Source organism: Pelobates fuscus, chromosome 13 (assembly GCF_036172605.1).
Source record: "Pelobates fuscus isolate aPelFus1 chromosome 13, aPelFus1.pri, whole genome shotgun sequence".
NCBI lineage: Eukaryota > Metazoa > Chordata > Amphibia > Anura > Pelobatidae > Pelobates > Pelobates fuscus.
This window is the reverse complement of record NC_086329.1, coordinates 3005566-3022408: the sequence shown is the minus strand read 5'-3', so window position 1 is coordinate 3022408 and position 16843 is coordinate 3005566. Positions and strand designations below refer to the sequence as shown.

The 16843-nt window shown below is 38.5% G+C and overlaps 1 protein-coding gene across 1 annotated transcript in view; it reads left to right on the top strand.

Moving 5' to 3' along the window:
* KNL1 (kinetochore scaffold 1) overlaps positions 1-15018 on the top strand; it is a 33415-nt gene extending 18397 nt beyond the window's left edge. Inside the window, exons 17-24 of the mRNA XM_063439991.1 lie at positions 7064-7103; positions 7558-7659; positions 10412-10512; positions 11716-11784; positions 12088-12197; positions 12755-12873; positions 13643-13765; positions 14527-15018. Coding sequence (XP_063296061.1) covers positions 7064-7103; positions 7558-7659; positions 10412-10512; positions 11716-11784; positions 12088-12197; positions 12755-12873; positions 13643-13765; positions 14527-14653 — 791 coding nt within the window. The 3' untranslated portion in view covers positions 14654-15018. The remainder of the gene's footprint in view (positions 1-7063; positions 7104-7557; positions 7660-10411; positions 10513-11715; positions 11785-12087; positions 12198-12754; positions 12874-13642; positions 13766-14526) is intronic.
* Positions 15019-16843: the final 1825 nt, after the last annotated feature.

Below are 16843 nucleotides of genomic sequence, written 5' to 3'. Positions count from 1 at the left end.
AAAAAGTAAAAAACTAAATTGAACGCTAATTTTGGCCAGTGTTTGTGACCAAGTGGTTACTAAAAAAGACTGGTCATACCCCATTTGCAATACCTTGGGTTGTCTTCTTTCGCAAATGGTATGCCATCATGGGGGTAATTCTCATTCCTGGGCTACCATACGCTCTCAAAGGCAACGTAACCAACCTGGTCATTTTCAATGTAAAAATATTTGACCCATATATTTGACCCTGTAACTTTCAAAAACGCTATAAAACCTGTACATGGGGGGTACTGTTATACTCAGGAGACTTTGCTGAACACAAATATTAGTGTTTCAAAACTGGAAAATGTATCACAACAATTATATCATCAGTAAACGTGCTGTTTATGTGTGAAAAATGCAAAAAAAGTCACTTTCACTGACAATATCATCGCTGTGATATGTTTTACTGTTTTGAATCACTAATATTTGTGTTCAGCAAAGTCTCCCGAGTAAAACAGTACCCCCCATGTACAGGTTTTAGGGTGTCGTAGAACGTTACAGGGTAAAATACAGTGCTAGCAAATTAAATTCTCTAGACTTTTGGCCTGGGTTGGCAGGCAGGTCCCTTAAATTGCAATCAATAAAATAACTTAATTATGTAAAAATATTACATAAATACGCACGTAGAATTTAAATATATATGCATATGTATATATTTGAAGTCTACGTGTATATTTATATAATTATTTATGTCATTTTGTATATGGACATATGAATAGTTCGTATTCTTTTTATTTATTTATATATACATAGATATATATACAATTTCATTCTAAGTGTATTTTGATATAAATATATATATATATTAATATCAAAATACAGTTAGAATAACATTTCGTATAGATATATAATTTTTTTTAATTTTTATTATTATTTTTAATTTTTTTAATTTAATTTAAATTATTTATTATTCGTATTTTATAATAATATATACAATATATATAGTTATTATATATATTATATATATACGTGTGTAAATTAATTATAAGTGTATTTTTATATTAATATATGTACATATTAATATAAAAATACACTTAGCATGGCATTATATATATGATATATAGACATATATTATATAGGTATAATATATGTCTATATATCATATATATATACACATATATAATAATATTTTTTTTTTATTACCTTTCACTTTAAATTTTTTTATGATTTTACAGTTGCAGGGAGACTGCCTGTCAGCACAGACAGTCCCCCTGCAGGCAGAGTCTAGGACACCTATTGTGACCATGTGGTCGCCCTGTTGGGCGATCACATGGCCCCAGGGGTCCTAATCCGCCATGGGGAGACTGTCTGGGCTGCAGGCAGTCTCCCCACAACGGGAGCAACGCCGATCGCCGCCGGGGGAACGACGGCGATCGGGTAAGTACATTTTAAATTTAGGACGGTTCAGGACCGTCGTCGGTCGGCAACGCAAAAATGCCGATGACGGTCCTGAACCGTCTTGCGTCCTTAAGGGGTTAAGGAATCCCACAATATAAAAAGGAGTGCTTATGAAATCAAATTAAAAGTATGTAACAATCAGAACCTGTATGAATGCTACCCAAGTTGCAAGAATGTTGTAAATCTGCTACAAAAAGTATCAGAAAATTTTCACAAAATATAAACACACTTTAGATCTGTGTTAGTGAAAACCCAAAGGGATAATTCACTAAGCGGTGCAATCAGGAAAAATGTTTAACCCCTTAAGGACAGAGCTTCGGAAGCTTGTCTTTCACTTTGTGACAACGGCATTTTTTGCATTTTTTGCTGTTTGCGTTCAACTGCAATTTGCATTTGACTAATTTATTGCACCAACGCATATTATATACCGTTTTTTAAAGGACAGAAAGGGCTTTCATTTGATGTAACATATATATATATATATATATATATATATATATGCTTATTTATTATATGTGTGCCTAATTATGTGTGCCTAATTAGTGCAGGTTAAGGAAAGTAATTAAAAATAAATTCATTTAGTTGTTCTGATTTACAGAATATATAATGTGTCTGGGATTTTCAGTTTTTTTTGGTAGTTACAGGTCACAAAGCACAAGGAGTAAAATAAACTTTTAATATGGAGCGATTTTAGAATTTGGTATGTTTGTCTTGTAAGCTTTATAGCCATAAAAGAAAACAAAATTGCCACACAAAAGTATATATTTATATAAAGTAGACACCACAGGCTATTTACCTAAGGTTGTTTTGACACTTTCTACGTAGCCATTTTACCGCCAACCTCTGCTAAATATTGGAGTAAAATTGTGTTTTTGGGGGGTTTTCGCACACAAACTTATAACAAAGAACTTCTCATGTGTATTTTGTAAAGTTGGTGTGTGCTATTCCTGTACAAAGTTTTATTATGTGTTCAGTTACTTCTGCTGAGTACAACGGTACCCCCATTGTATGTCTTTGGCACTATTTCGTGAAGCTACAGTGCCATATAGGAGACCTGTCCTTTTCAGTATTCACAGTAGAATTTTGAGAGACGGATTTAATGAGCCTATGCTTCCATTTGGGGTATTATAACAGTTTGACTGTTCAAAAACCCCCACAAAGGCCTACCATTTGTAAAAGTAGACACTCCAGGGTATCTCATAAGGTGCATATTGTGCCTTAACATGCCCCCATTTTTTTACCATTACATGCCAAAGTATGTGGTAAAAAATAATTTTGTGCATTTTTTACATGCGGATTGCATTTTTGCTGGGCATTTTGTATATTTCATATGTGCCACTAAGTTCAAACCCCCCAAATTATGCTCCGCTAAGTCTTCTGAGTAAAAGGACACCCCCATTGTATGTCTATGGCACTATTTCGTGAAGCTACAGTGCCATACAGGAGACCTGTCCTTTTCAGTATTCACAGTAGAATTTTGAGAGACGGATTTAATGAGCCTATGCTTCCATTTGGGGTATTATAACAGTTTGACTGTTCAAAAACCCCCACAAAGGCCTACCGTTTGTAAAAGTAGACACCCCAGGGTATCTCATAAGATGCATATTGTGCCTTAACATGCCCCCATTTTTTTACCATTACATGCCAAAGTATGTGGTAAAAAATAATTTTGTGCATTTTTTACATACGGATTGCATTTTGTATATTTCATATGTGCCACTAAGTTCAAACCCCCCAAATTATGCTCAGCTAAGTCTTCTGAGTAAAAGGACACCCCCATTGTATGTCTATGGCACTATTTTGTGAAGCTACAGTGGCATATTGGAGACCAAGCCATATCAGTTTTTACCGAACTTTGAATTTTGACGCCGGGCCTAAGTGCAATTTCCAAGCATCTTCGCAGGTTTTAAATTCAAACTACCCCACAAAGGCCTACCATTTCTTAAAGTAGACACCCCAGGGTATTTCAAAAGGCATATTTTGAACCTTAGCGTGGGATCATTTTTCCGCTAGCGTGTACCAGGTGTAGTGGTAATCGGTTTTTTTCTGCCTTTTTGACACACAAAGTGAGTTTGCACAGTATATTTTGCAAACCATATGTGTACTACCACTGTATAATACTTCATATGTTGCTCAGCTATGTCTGCTGAGTACAAAAATACCCCCGTATGTACCTTTGCCAGGTATATGTGGACATCGGAGGGGCACATTTGGGACACAGCCATTCCATTTTTTTTCAAACTTTAAATTTTTACGCTGTGCCCATGTCCCATTTTAGAGTATTTTACCAGGCTATATAAACCAAATACCCCATAAAGCCATACCATTTCTTAAAGAAGACATCCCAGGGTATTTTAAATGGCATATTTTGAACCTTAGCGTGGGATCATTTTTCCGCTAGCTTGTACCAGGTGTAGTGGTAATGAGCGTTATTAAATGTATTTTTTTACTTTTTAAAACTTTTTTTACTTTTTAAAACTATTTTTTACTTTAAAACTATTTTTTAAACTTTTGTTTTGCTTATTAATTTTTTTTAAAGTTTCCTAAACTTTCGTAAAACTTTTTTTTTACAGATTTAACATTTTTCTAAGCTTTTTTTTTACGTTAACCCCTAACTAGCAGTAAGCAGCACTAACAGTAAATTCCCCATTTTCCCATAACTCCCACCCACCCCAGCTAGCAAAATATTTAATTATACAATATTTAAATTAGTTAATTAAATAAATGTAACCCCTGAGGGTTAAAAAATAAAAGTTAATCGTCAGGGGTTAAAAAAAAATTAGATCACAGTATAATACTGTGATCTGTATTTTGATCACTGTAGGCAGTGATCGACTGGCAGGGAAGGGGTTAATTTTTATTTGGACTGGGTAAAGGGTTTATTTTTTTACATTTTTTACTTAAACGTTATTAAAACTTTTTTTTAACTTAATTTTTTAACTTTTTAAAGCTTATTTTAAAACTTTTTTTAACGTTAACCCCTAGTTAGCCTAACACTAAATCCCCCAATTCCCCACTACCTTCCACCCTCCCCAGCTAGCTAAATTTATAATTTTAAAATATTTTAATTAATTAATACAATAAATTTAACCCCTGAGGGTTAAAAAAAAAAAAATAATTAACCCTCAGGGGTTAAAAAAACAAAAAACAGATCATATTAAAATGTAATCCCTGTCAATTGATCACTGTAGTCAGTGATCAATTGATCACTGTAGTCAGTGATCAATTGGCAGGGAATGGGTTAATTTTTATTAAAATGGGTAACGGGGGGTGGGATTTTAATTTTACTTTTTTTTTTTTTTTACACCAGGGGGCAGGATCACTGAAGATCCGTCTCCCTGCACTTCACACTGAACCCGGAAGTGCAGGGAGGCGGAGGTGAGTATAGAGAGCACATGTGCCCGCTCTGGCATGCTGTCAGAGCGGGCACGTGTACTTGGGCAGCCGGATCCGGTGCTCCCGGTCTGCCTCTAATGCAGAGGCAGACCGGAGCACCATTAACCCCACGATCGCCGCGATTGCGGCGATCTGGGGTTAATTTTAACGGGTGACGGACGAGGTCCGTCACTCGTCGTTAAGGCAATCCCCTGAGTGACTGACCTCGTCCGTCACTCGTCGTTAAGGGGTTAACGTCAAAATGGCCCAGATGGTCAAAGGCCAAGGTAGGTACAGTATATAAAAATAAAGACCATTATAAACATAAAACAGATTCTGAAAAGTACATGGATAAACGAACAGAAAAAAATGTATATAAAAATGTCCATGAAACTATGTGAGCGATATTAATCCAACCTAATATTTCTGACCGTGGGGGCACCACTACGGATTCTGATAATGATAAAAGTAGGCTGTAAAGATGCTCACACGCCGATGCTGTACTGGACCAAATCCAGGTCCGCCCAGAGAGCTCAACCCTTCCTGGCGGTAGTGGGCACCAGAGACCAGCTGAAATAACTTGTGTCCACACAGCAATCTGGGATCCTGGTTATAACCGTGGCCAGTATCTTATCTTTTATCAAGGACCATAAAAGGAATATTCCATCATTATTTTCTATTTTAAAATGTATATTGGAACGCAATGCATGCGTGACTGTCTCTGCACTCTGCCAGTGCTTTCATGAAGCATTGAATTTAGACTTGGCGATGTTTGTCGTCATGCCAGGCATGTTGAAGCCAAATGTGACAACCTTTGTAAACGGAAGGCTTTAAGGATGAAGAGCCTCTAGTGGTGGTCAGTCTGAGATGTAAACATTGCTCATGGAAGCCATGCTTTACTTTTCAGCGAAAAGGGATAGTCTGTGCACCAACACCACTTCATTAAGATGTAGTGTTTTTTGTGCTTGGTGTCACTTTATGTATTTAGGGACAGCGTTGTATATCAGTTACAGCTGATTTTGCAGTGCTGCATAATGAGAAAATAAATCTGTATATAGCTATAGAGCCAAAAACTCCTTCCCAGGTTGTTTGCATAAATAAATAAAAGTTTCCACCTGCATTCCTAATACATGCCTCTACTCAATATTTACAGTATCCTTTAAATTCCAGTTGTTTTCAGTCTTGTCCATAAGGAGGAATACAATCCAGGTAAAGTGCTCTGTGTGTATCCTCAAGCTAAGATACATTTTCTGATCACATTCCAGGAGCAGATGTACATGATATGATGGTTATAAAGCCCCATAAATCCATGTTACTGCATGGATCTTCGATTGTGCACGCTCTTATTACGCTATTAATTACAACGAAGAACGCTTCTTATCACATTGCCTGCTATCTGGAATCTGGATCATTCCTTCCTGAACTGCAGGAGTAATTTCATATCTTTCACAAAATGGTGAACAAATGCTACAACCGATGCTGTGGTTTCTTTGAACAAACTGGATCATTATGGATAATAAAATAAATAACGTAAGATGAAAACAAGAAAGGAAGCAAGGGGGATAAAATTGTAAATATTCACAACTAATGCCATTTCCATTGGCTCTTTAAATGTGATGGAGGTAAATCATGGCTTGCAATACGAACCAGCATAAATTAGGTTAACAAGTGTTAATTCGGAGAGCAACTGTGTTTTTAATACTCTTTGAGCACTTTGCTCTGAGCACCTTTTTCATTTATGTTTTTCTAGCATGTGTGTGTAACCTGGGGATTCAGATGTTATGACAGCATTTAGATTAGAACACCCACGAAGGTGTTTTATAGGAGATAGGGTATTAGCATAGCACTACTGTTTGGTTGGGAGTGTGTGTTTCTCCCTTTCCCTGTTCTCTCCTACTGCTTTGTTACCGGAGTTATGTATGGGGGTACATATTGCCTTCTATCCCCTCTCCGTTTTTTGTGAGGGTTCCTTTTGGCTATTAGGCTCCTGACTAGCCCTGTTCCTACCATACATATTTCTCCCTATATTATTCTGTCCATCACTGATAACCCAGGTTTTTAATAGATTTCAATAAAGGCTTTTTTATTTTTTTGGCAACTACACTACTGTTGAGATTGGACTGGGTATTTACCCTCTGGGCGGTCTTTATATAAGACATCCCTTTTTGGGTTTTTTTTCTTCCTTAATTCGGAGAGCAGTTATTCTTCTTAAATTTCCGTTTAATCTTTAAACTTGTATGTAATGTGTGTGAATATTTGCTTACAGAAATTGAAAACCTGAAAGTCGAGGAAGAAAACCGTGACAGGTATGCAGTTACTCAAACTTTCAAGCCTTTATTATAGCCAAAACATTGGGGGGGGGGGGGGGGGGCTTCACTTCGGTATCCTCTCACTTGTATTGTTTAGCTTGTCCATTTTCTCCTTTAATTTTTGTTCTGCAAAATGTATAGATTTTGTAGGGATCAGGGTTTTGAGTGAGCACCCACTTCCCATTTTTGGATATGTTGGTTTCATTTAATAGTTTTTCCCCTTTTGTTATGATGACATCCTGGGAGTGATGTGTTTTCTTCCTCTATATCCCACACTGGATGAAACCTTATTTTCTGCAATGAGCAAAGCTTTTGTATGATGGGAGGTTCTTCTCCAGGGTAGCTCTGCTAGTTTGTGTCTATTTCTAGATATTTAGGTAATCATGCTGCCAATATAATTTTTTTTTTTTTTTTTAATATTCTCTGTGTATTTCTTACTGACTTTCTGCAGAGCTTGTTCTCAGATGGAAGACCAGAAAGAGCAGCTTTTAATGAAAATAGCCAGTCTGCAAGAAGAATCAAAAGTCCTGAAAAAGCGCATTGAGGATGAGAAGTGAGTGCTTTGATTGCAGTTATTGGCATGTGGCCGATAATGATTCTGATTTTAGGCCACAGCCGGTAGACAGATCTATATCTGTACAAAGCGATGGCTGTTCTATCGCTACGAATATCGGATACCAGATAGCTACGCAGAGGGTTCATTTGGCGTCACTTATGGATGGGAGATTTCTGGCACTTGTTCAAAAAATCCTTTAAATGTCAATGTGGCGGCAGAGAATTCAATGATCTGTAAACAGACGTGGAGCCTGCTATGTTTGTAGCAAGATACACAGAGCTAGTGATTTATACTCTTAGAACAAGGTCAGACATTATTTTATTATTGAAAATGCCCATTTTACACTTTTAATCACCAGCTTTATCTATACCAGTTTGGGAGGACATTCTGCTTATTTATTTTGTTTTAGATTTAATATCACTGCATTTTCTGTCTCCTCATTGTTCATACACAACAAAATCTGATGATAAAAAAAAGTCAAACTACATGAATCCCCTATTCAAACAAAACTCCAAATAACCTTCTAAATCCCAATATCCAGGATTGCATTTCTGTTCTCTGACTGCTTTAAATTAAGAATCCATTTATACCACTATCCATATAAAGTTTAAAATAACTTTAATTACTGAAACAATGTGTTGGAGCAGGTCACTGCTCCAGCCATCTCTGCTGGGAAACCTTGCATAGTCTGGTTTGTCAGTGTAGATCAGAATGGGGGTATACACAATCAACATTCTGCAAACCATGTTATCCTGATTTCTCACTGGTTCTACCTAGTATACACTGAAAGGGAATCGGGGGCAAACCTGGAACATGCATTTTGCTGGAATTGTTCTGCCGTAAAGACCAAAATGTATACATGAAAGAGATTAACGGCAGCACCAATCCTTTCAAATGCCTGTTCATGGGGTGCAAATTCATTTTTTGTCTTTATTGTGTAAGTTTGGAATCCAGACCAGATTTCCTTTTGGGTTAAGTATCCCCACCCCCAGCTTCAGATCCCTTTTTGGAGGTGACCAAAGGAAGGTATAAATTTGAGGTGGTTTTGAATAGTCACTTTAATTCTAATCTTATTTTGCTATAGAGCAGATATGCTCTTTATTTTGAGTTTATACATCAACTCATCAGTTTGCTTAGTTTTGACACTGTATTTCTTTGAATTGAAATTTTTTTATCTCATCAATTTTGAGAGATATTCCATCACAATGCTCTTACAAGAGACTATTAAAATACACGTGGCATTTACAGCAAGCATTATTTATTTTGTCTCTCACATTGGAATTGGTGGAGGACCCACTGATATTGGGGTACTGTGACGTAATTAGTGTAGGAACACCCGATATTGGGGTACTGTGGCATAATTAGTGTAGGACCCACCAATATTGGGGTACTGTGACCTAATTAGTGTAGAACCCTCAGATTTTGGGCTGCTGTGATATAATTAGTGTAGGACCCACCCATATTGGGGTACTGTGGCGTAATTAGTGTAGAACCCTCAGATTTTGGGGTGCTGTGATATAATTGGTGATGGACCACCCGATATTGGGGTACTGTGGCATAATTAGCGTAGAACCCTCATATATTGGGGTACTGTGGCATAATTAGCGTAGAACCCTCAGATATTGGTGTACTGTGGCATTATTGACGTAGAACCCTCAGATATTGGAGTACTGTGACATCATTAGCGTAGAACCCTCAGATATTGGAGTACTGTGACATCATTAGCGTAGAACCCTCAGATATTGGGGTACTGTGGCATAATTAGTGTAGAACCCTTGGATATTGGGGTACTGTGACATAATTAGCGTAGAACCCTCAGATATTGGGGTACTGTGGCATAATTGGTGTATGACCCACCGATATTGGGATACTGTCACGTAATGGTGGTGGGCTTATTAACATGATATTGCTGTATGGTGGAACTGAATCCCCGTATTTGTTTGCTGAGTTGGTATTTTAAGTCGCCTTATAATAAGTGTTCTGCCTGCCTCTATAGTCCTTGTTTGTATTGCGTAAGGAACACTCCTTGGTACCCTGCTTACTATATACTGGCCATCTATTACATAGGCAATATTGGAGTCCAGCTGCTTTGGTTCTGAGTGTGGATAAGCCTAATCTAAGTCTGGGTCGGTTTGTTTAGCTCTGTGCCTTTTGTGGGATTTGGTTCTTGCTGTCTGTCTTTGTATCGTAGGGCTGGCTAGTCTATAATACAGCAGTTGTATAATCACAATGTCCCTATTTTATTGCAGTTGGGGTTCAGGTCTGGAAGTCTCTCTGCAATAGTTTTCTGATCTTTCCTTCACTCCCACTCTTGGTGCCTAGTTCATTCCTGCGTTGCTGTGGCAACACACATGACGTGGATCTAGATCATTGATTAGCTCCATGTGCTATTCCACTGGTTTTCCAATGGTTGGAAAGGTGCATTTTAATCAACCCACAATAAATTGCAGAAGCGTTACCTCCCCCTCTGGTACTAGGAACAAAGCGTCATGTGAGCAGTGTAGGAATAGAAACAATGTCTGCCTTCACTTTAAGAGTCTGATCTGCCATTGGTGAGAGCTGGAACCCCGAGCATTCTCCTTCCACATAATCTGTGCTGCATGAACTTCATTTAAAGCATGTGGATAATGATGTACCTATTGTACAGCGCTACAGAACTTGTTGGCACTTTATAATTCCATACATTATATAACGTGCTGCTACTCATACAGTCCTGTAACTGGAACCTCTTTGTTTTTATATTTTCCAGTTTCGCAGAGTGGGATCTAAATGAGTGGACTGATGAAAAGGCGTTTTTCTCTTTTCTCTACGACTCTCTTGAACTTCACATCACATTCGGAGACTTAATAGGTTGGTACAGCATGCTTTCATACGGTCCCCATGGTTGGTGCTTATAAAGCACTTTGTGTATATTTATGATTTGATCTTCGTGATACAAAGATTGTAGGACAGGCGTCTCCACGCTCTACATGGCGGCATTGAACGTTCCCCATAGAGATCCTTTGAACCAATAAGATGCTGATTGGTGACCTGTGGTGATTGCCATGCTTACCCACTAAACTCCCGAAGCAGCATTGGATGATCTGAGCTAATCAGTGAGGATGGTCTCAGCAAGGGGGTAGGGGGGGACACGTCAATATCAGCGGGCTCTAAGGGAGTAAAAATCTTTAAAGGGACACTATAGTCACCAGAACAACTACAGCTTAATGTATTCTGGTGAGTAGAATCATTCCCTTCTGGCTTTTTGCAGTAAACACTGTTTTGTTTTTCTTTCAGAGATAACGCAGTGTTTACATTACAGCCTAGTGATACCTCCACTGGCCACTCCTCAGATGTCTGCTAGAGGTGCTTCCTGGGGCAGTGCTGCACAGTGTGACTGACATTCAGTGTCTCCACCCTCTGTATGCAGACACTGAACTTTCCTCATAGAGATGCATGGATGCATGGATTCATGTATCTCTGAGGAGATACTGATTGGCCAGGGCTGTGTTTAAATAATGCTGGCTCTGCCCCTGATCTGCCTCCTTGACAGTCAGCCAATCCTATGGGGAAGCATTGTGTTTGGCTCAGAGAACCACTTCCGATGATGTCAGGCAAGCAGACGGATCAGGGGCAGAGCCAGCAGCAGCAGACTGTAATAAAGGTACGATTTTACAATATTTAGTAGGCGGGTGGTGGACCGGTGATTCTAGATGGTATTTTTAACACTATAGGTTCAGGTATACATGTTTGTGTTAGATTTAATACATGTTTGTGTTCCTGATCCTATATTGTTCCTTTGAATTAAAATGACAAAGGCACCCAGACCACTTGAATAATTCTATAATGTTCTTTCAGTTAAGGTCTAAGTCCTAACACTCTAGCGTTATAAATACGTGTTTTGTAATGCTAATCTGTTATTTCAAAATGCAAAAACTTTGACATAAAGTCTAAAATTTTTGCAGGATTGTCAATGAAAGAATTACCATTTTGTGTACAAAATGTTGTTTTTGTTTTTTTTGGGGGGAGGGGGTTAGTAATTGTACTCATACGCTTATTATTTCTCTTTTGCAGATGGTGTCAATTTTGTGAATAAATCTTGTCGTCATATATCTGACATCACATTTTATAGCCTGTTGGATGGTAAGCTTCAAATGCATTACTGGACTTTAAGATTTTAACTAAAATTCCAGTTGGTTAAATCGTTATACAGTGTGTTTGTGTGTGTATATGTATTTATATATTGTGTGTGTACTTGGCACCTTACCTACTGTTCCTCCCTCTACTGTAATGTACAGCGCAAGTGTGGTGTTTTTTTCCCCTATAGCATTAACCGGTGTGTTTGGTGCTATACAGGTTAATTACCATAGCTTATATTGCAGATTGAACTCCCAGGCCCTGGTCAAGCTTATTTGTTAAAATGTTTTTTTTCCTGTTTATTTTCAGATGATGCAGCCCCCCCATCTACTTGCCTGGTCCATAGACTTGTTACACAATTTATTAGAAGAAAACAGTGTTCTCCTGAGCATTACAAGACTCAGCAAGATCTTCCGAGGGTACAGTTTTACGGTTTTGTTTTGTTTAGGGTGATGTGCAGCTAATGGTAGTGCTATTATATGTAACTAGCGTGTAACACAGGTTTTTCTAACACTAAAGCAACCTTCAACATCTCCCATGAAGACCCTAACAGGTCCACCATTTGTCCCCAAGACCGCCTGTTGGAGTGTTGGCATTCTGTGTGTGCAAGTAGCTTGCACTGCCTTGCACAAGTAGATTAGCCACTTTTCTAGTATGGATCCCAGCAGCTGGACAGAGGAATATATTGCTGTTGGCGTGATATGGCAGCAAATATTGGCCAGCGCCATGAAAACCGCAATCCTGGCTGCCCATACAGTGCTAAACGTTACACAGTGAGTGTGATGTGCTCTGCTGGTAAATCTGAAATGAGCGTTTGGTATGTGTATGGCTGGCTGGTGTGGGCGTGAATCATTGTAGTTTTTGTGCAGCTTTGATTTATTGGTAAAATATTTTCCTAGGAGAATACAATTAATTAATTTCCTCCTTTTTTAAAGTAATGTTTTTTTTGTTTTTTTTTTTTTCTCTCTTCCTGCAGCTGCTTTTTGATATATCTCTGGTTGTAAGCCGATGCAAGCTACTAGGAGAGGAAGTGGAGTACTTAACAAAATGGGGACCAAGGTACTGCGTCATGAAGACGGCAATAAATGGCACAGAGTGAGTAGTGTTCTAATTCCAGTGTAATCTGTATGGCTTTCAGAATAGGGTGATTGCAGCAGCAATTTAAGCACCATGAAATGTGGTGAATTCTCCCCCAGAATATAGTCCGTTTTCAAACATTGGAGTGTTTAGTTTGTGACACCTAAACCCTTTTTTATTTTTTTTTTATGATCACGTTGCTGCTTCATGCAGATGTAGTGGGCAGTCTAGCAGTATGTAGCATTCATATACTGTAGGGAACACTCCAAGCAATATAATACGTGTAGTGCCAGGACAGCCCTGGAGCACTCCCAGAGTAATTTGTCAAACTGATTTTTAGAACAGGAGGCTTGCAGCCACAGGTACCCTGCCAGGGCCCAGGTAAGTTGTGACACCAGGACAGTCCTGGCATCATAACTACTCGAGTGGTCTTTAGTGGTTCTGGTGCTTGGAGTGTTCCTACCATGGATCCAGAAGTTATGTCTGTTATAGCATACCCACCTGCACAACAATGTGCCCATGTCAATACATCGGATCTAGCTCCCCAGGAGACTTTCAGACTGCTACTTTCTGTAAATCCATCAGTTTCCATTAGGGTCATTATTATTTCCCATGTGTCTGCATCTTTATTAGATTGGCTTTGGTCTCCATGTGTACTCTCTACAACCGGTTCACACCCATAAGTGTCCCCTTTTTATTTTTTTTATTCTCTATAGTTTTAGTTGTTTTTGCTGCTTTTAACAAATTCTTTTCTAAACACTGTCTCGTTTATCTCTTAATTTTCCAGCATTAAGCTGATGTTCTCCAGCGTGGCTGCCATGGTAAAGTTTGATGTAATAATAAAACTCTCTGATTCCTACCCAATCTCTCCCCTGATGTTCACCTTCCAGAATCACATTGGAAACATGGAGTAAGTACCACTTAATATTATTCCATTGTACAAACTTATTTAATGAAACATTCCCTGTTGGAGGCCAACCCACAGGCATCTAGTAGTTAAAGGAAACGGATGTCTTAAAGTGGCTCTGTCTCCTTCTGGGATCTCTGCAGATTTTTCAAATACCCCATATGGAAAGGTGAGTTTAATTACTGCAGCCATCACCTGCTGCTTTTTTGAAAGGGAGGTGTGATAGAGCTACTTTAAGGTAGATAACCACCCCCCACCCCCCTCAAAAAAAAAAAAAAACGGATAGCGGCAGTAAAACAAGAGGGTTGTGTAGCTGTTCCCAAGGGACGGACCAGCCTGATTTATAGGCAAAATATGAATCTAAAATAGGCAGCAGCTTCCGTAATAGTAAATGGTGTAATGTGTTATTTTGTGCATGTGGAAACAGTCTGATATATTGCGTTTTATCTCTGGGCCCCTTTTTTGTGCACTGTACAAATAATGCATTTAAATACAAATTTGAAATCTATTAATGGCTACCTTCTGATATAGAAGAGTTGGAAAGCACAGGGTTATTTTATACGGTGAGAGTTGGGGTGAATTCACTTTGGTATTGACTCTGTTTTTAAGCATATTCCTTTAACCCTTCACCGGAGGTTAATGCTTCAGTTTGCAACAAAAAAGTGTCTGTATATCTAAAATTTCCCAGATATAATTCTGCGTTGCATTAGTGAGTGTATATTAAGCCTGGTTTCTAACATGAAGCTTGTTTTCCTAATTTTCAGATGCAGTTTAATATCTACTGTTTTGTCGAAGGTTCCTGTGGGTGCCTGGTACCTGAAGAGGACAGTGATTGAATTATATAACAGTCTTTTGACATCTCCCATCCCACAGTCCAAGGAAAAGATTTGATTTCTAGTGTAATTGTCCAGCTCTCGAAGACTGCACTTCATTTCAAAGCAGAGTTAAAATTTCATGAATAAGTTGTGGTTATTAGACCAGTCCGTCACTTAAAGTGATTAATCCCATTTTAAAATTGTCTTCTGTAAATTGGACCGTGTTGTGATTTTGCCTTTTGTGTATTGTACAGATACTTGTTTGTATTTATAATGTTTAAATCTTTACCTTGTCTGTTTCTACTCACACACATTTTGCTGTTATAAAGCTTTGTGAACATGTCTATATAGTTCACTCTTCTCCTCTTTATGAATCTCCTGCCAGAAAGATACATTTCTATTTCAGAATGTTGCTAAATAAAATGTTTGTGGTTTTTGCAACTAGTTAATGTGCTTGGTTTATTATGGCTTGCACTTCTGAAGAAGCTGTTCACACGGGTGATGAAAACCAGGAAAAAAGGCAGACATTTTAAATGCCCATTTCTCCTCAGTATATATTAAAGGAACACAAATATTACTATCACTATCTGGCCCCCTAATTATAGTAAAATCTTACCTTTTAATCCAGTCTGCTGGCTCTGCCCCTGGTCAGCCTCAGTCTGATATCAGAAGTGGTGATCTCAGCCAATCGCAATACTTTCATATTGTTCAGCAATCATTTGATTGGCTGAGATTGCCAAGGAGGGGGGTGGGGAGTGAAGCCAAATGCCACCCTGGCCAATCGGCATTTCCTCCTAGAGATGCAGTGGATCAATGCCTCTCTATGAGGAAAGTTTAGTGTCTCCATGCAGAGGGTGGAGACACTGCAGCCTTGCCCCAGGATGTAGTGTTTACTGCAAAACGGGAATGATTCTACTCACCAGAACAAATACAATAAGCTGTAGTTGTTCTGGTGACTAGTATCCCTTTAAGGAAGAATCTATGGCTAGAGATATGCAAATGATTGCTGCAAAAAAGTTACAAAATCGTGATTGAATGACTCAAGACAAGGTGCTGCAGCAACTAAAAGTTAAAGGGACACTATAGTCACACTGACCAATGAAGTGGTCTGGGTGCCAGGTCTCTCAGGTTTAACCCTTCACATGTAAACATAGCAGTTTCAGAGAAACTGCTATCTTTACATAGCAGGGTTAATCCCCCCCCCCACCCTTCTGTCACTTAACCATAGTATAGTTATTCCTAGCACTATAGTTCCAAACACTTTAGTTTGGAAAAAACAGCGCCTCAGAGGGGATATGATAACATTATACAAATATATTCGGGGCCAGTACAAACCATTATCTGGAAATCTATTCATAAACAGGGCTATACATAGGACACGAGGTCACACATTTAGGCTGGAAGAAAGGAGATTTCATCTAAGGCAAAGAAAGGGTTTTTTTTACAGTAAGAGCAATAAGGATTTGGAATTCTCTGCCTGAAGAGGTGGTTTTATCAGAGTCTATACAGACGTTTAAACCCTTACACAACACAACTTCTCGAATAAAAGGGAATCGTGACGGAATATTTCCGTCGTGTCCTTAAGGGGTTAAACTGCTATTGGATAAATACTTGCAAAAATATAACATACAGGGATATAATTTGTAATGGGTAATGTTTCTATTTAGATATGTCTGTGAATAAGACAGTCAGACATATAATGTCTCAGATAATGAGACAGTCAGACAGATAATGAGACAGTCAGACAGATAATGAGACAGACAGACAGACAGATAATGAGACAGACAGATAATGAGACAGACAGATAATGAGACAGACAGACAGATAATGAGACAGACAGACAGATAATGAGACAGACAGACAGATAATGAGACAGACAGACAGATAATGAGACAGACAGACAGATAATGAGACAGACAGACAGATAATGAGACAGACAGACAGATAATGAGACAGACAGACAGATAATGAGACAGACAGACAGATAATGAGACAGACAGACAGATAATGAGACAGACAGACAGATAATGAGACAGACAGACAGATAATGAGACAGACAGACAGATAATGAGACAGACAGACAGATAATGAGACAGACAGACAGATAATGAGACAGACAGACAGATAATGAGACAGACAGACAGATAATGAGACAGACAGACAGATAATGAGACAGACAGACAGATAATGAGACAGACAGACAGATAATCAGACAGACAGGCAGATAATCAGACAGACAGGCAGATAAGGAGTCAGTCAGACAGGC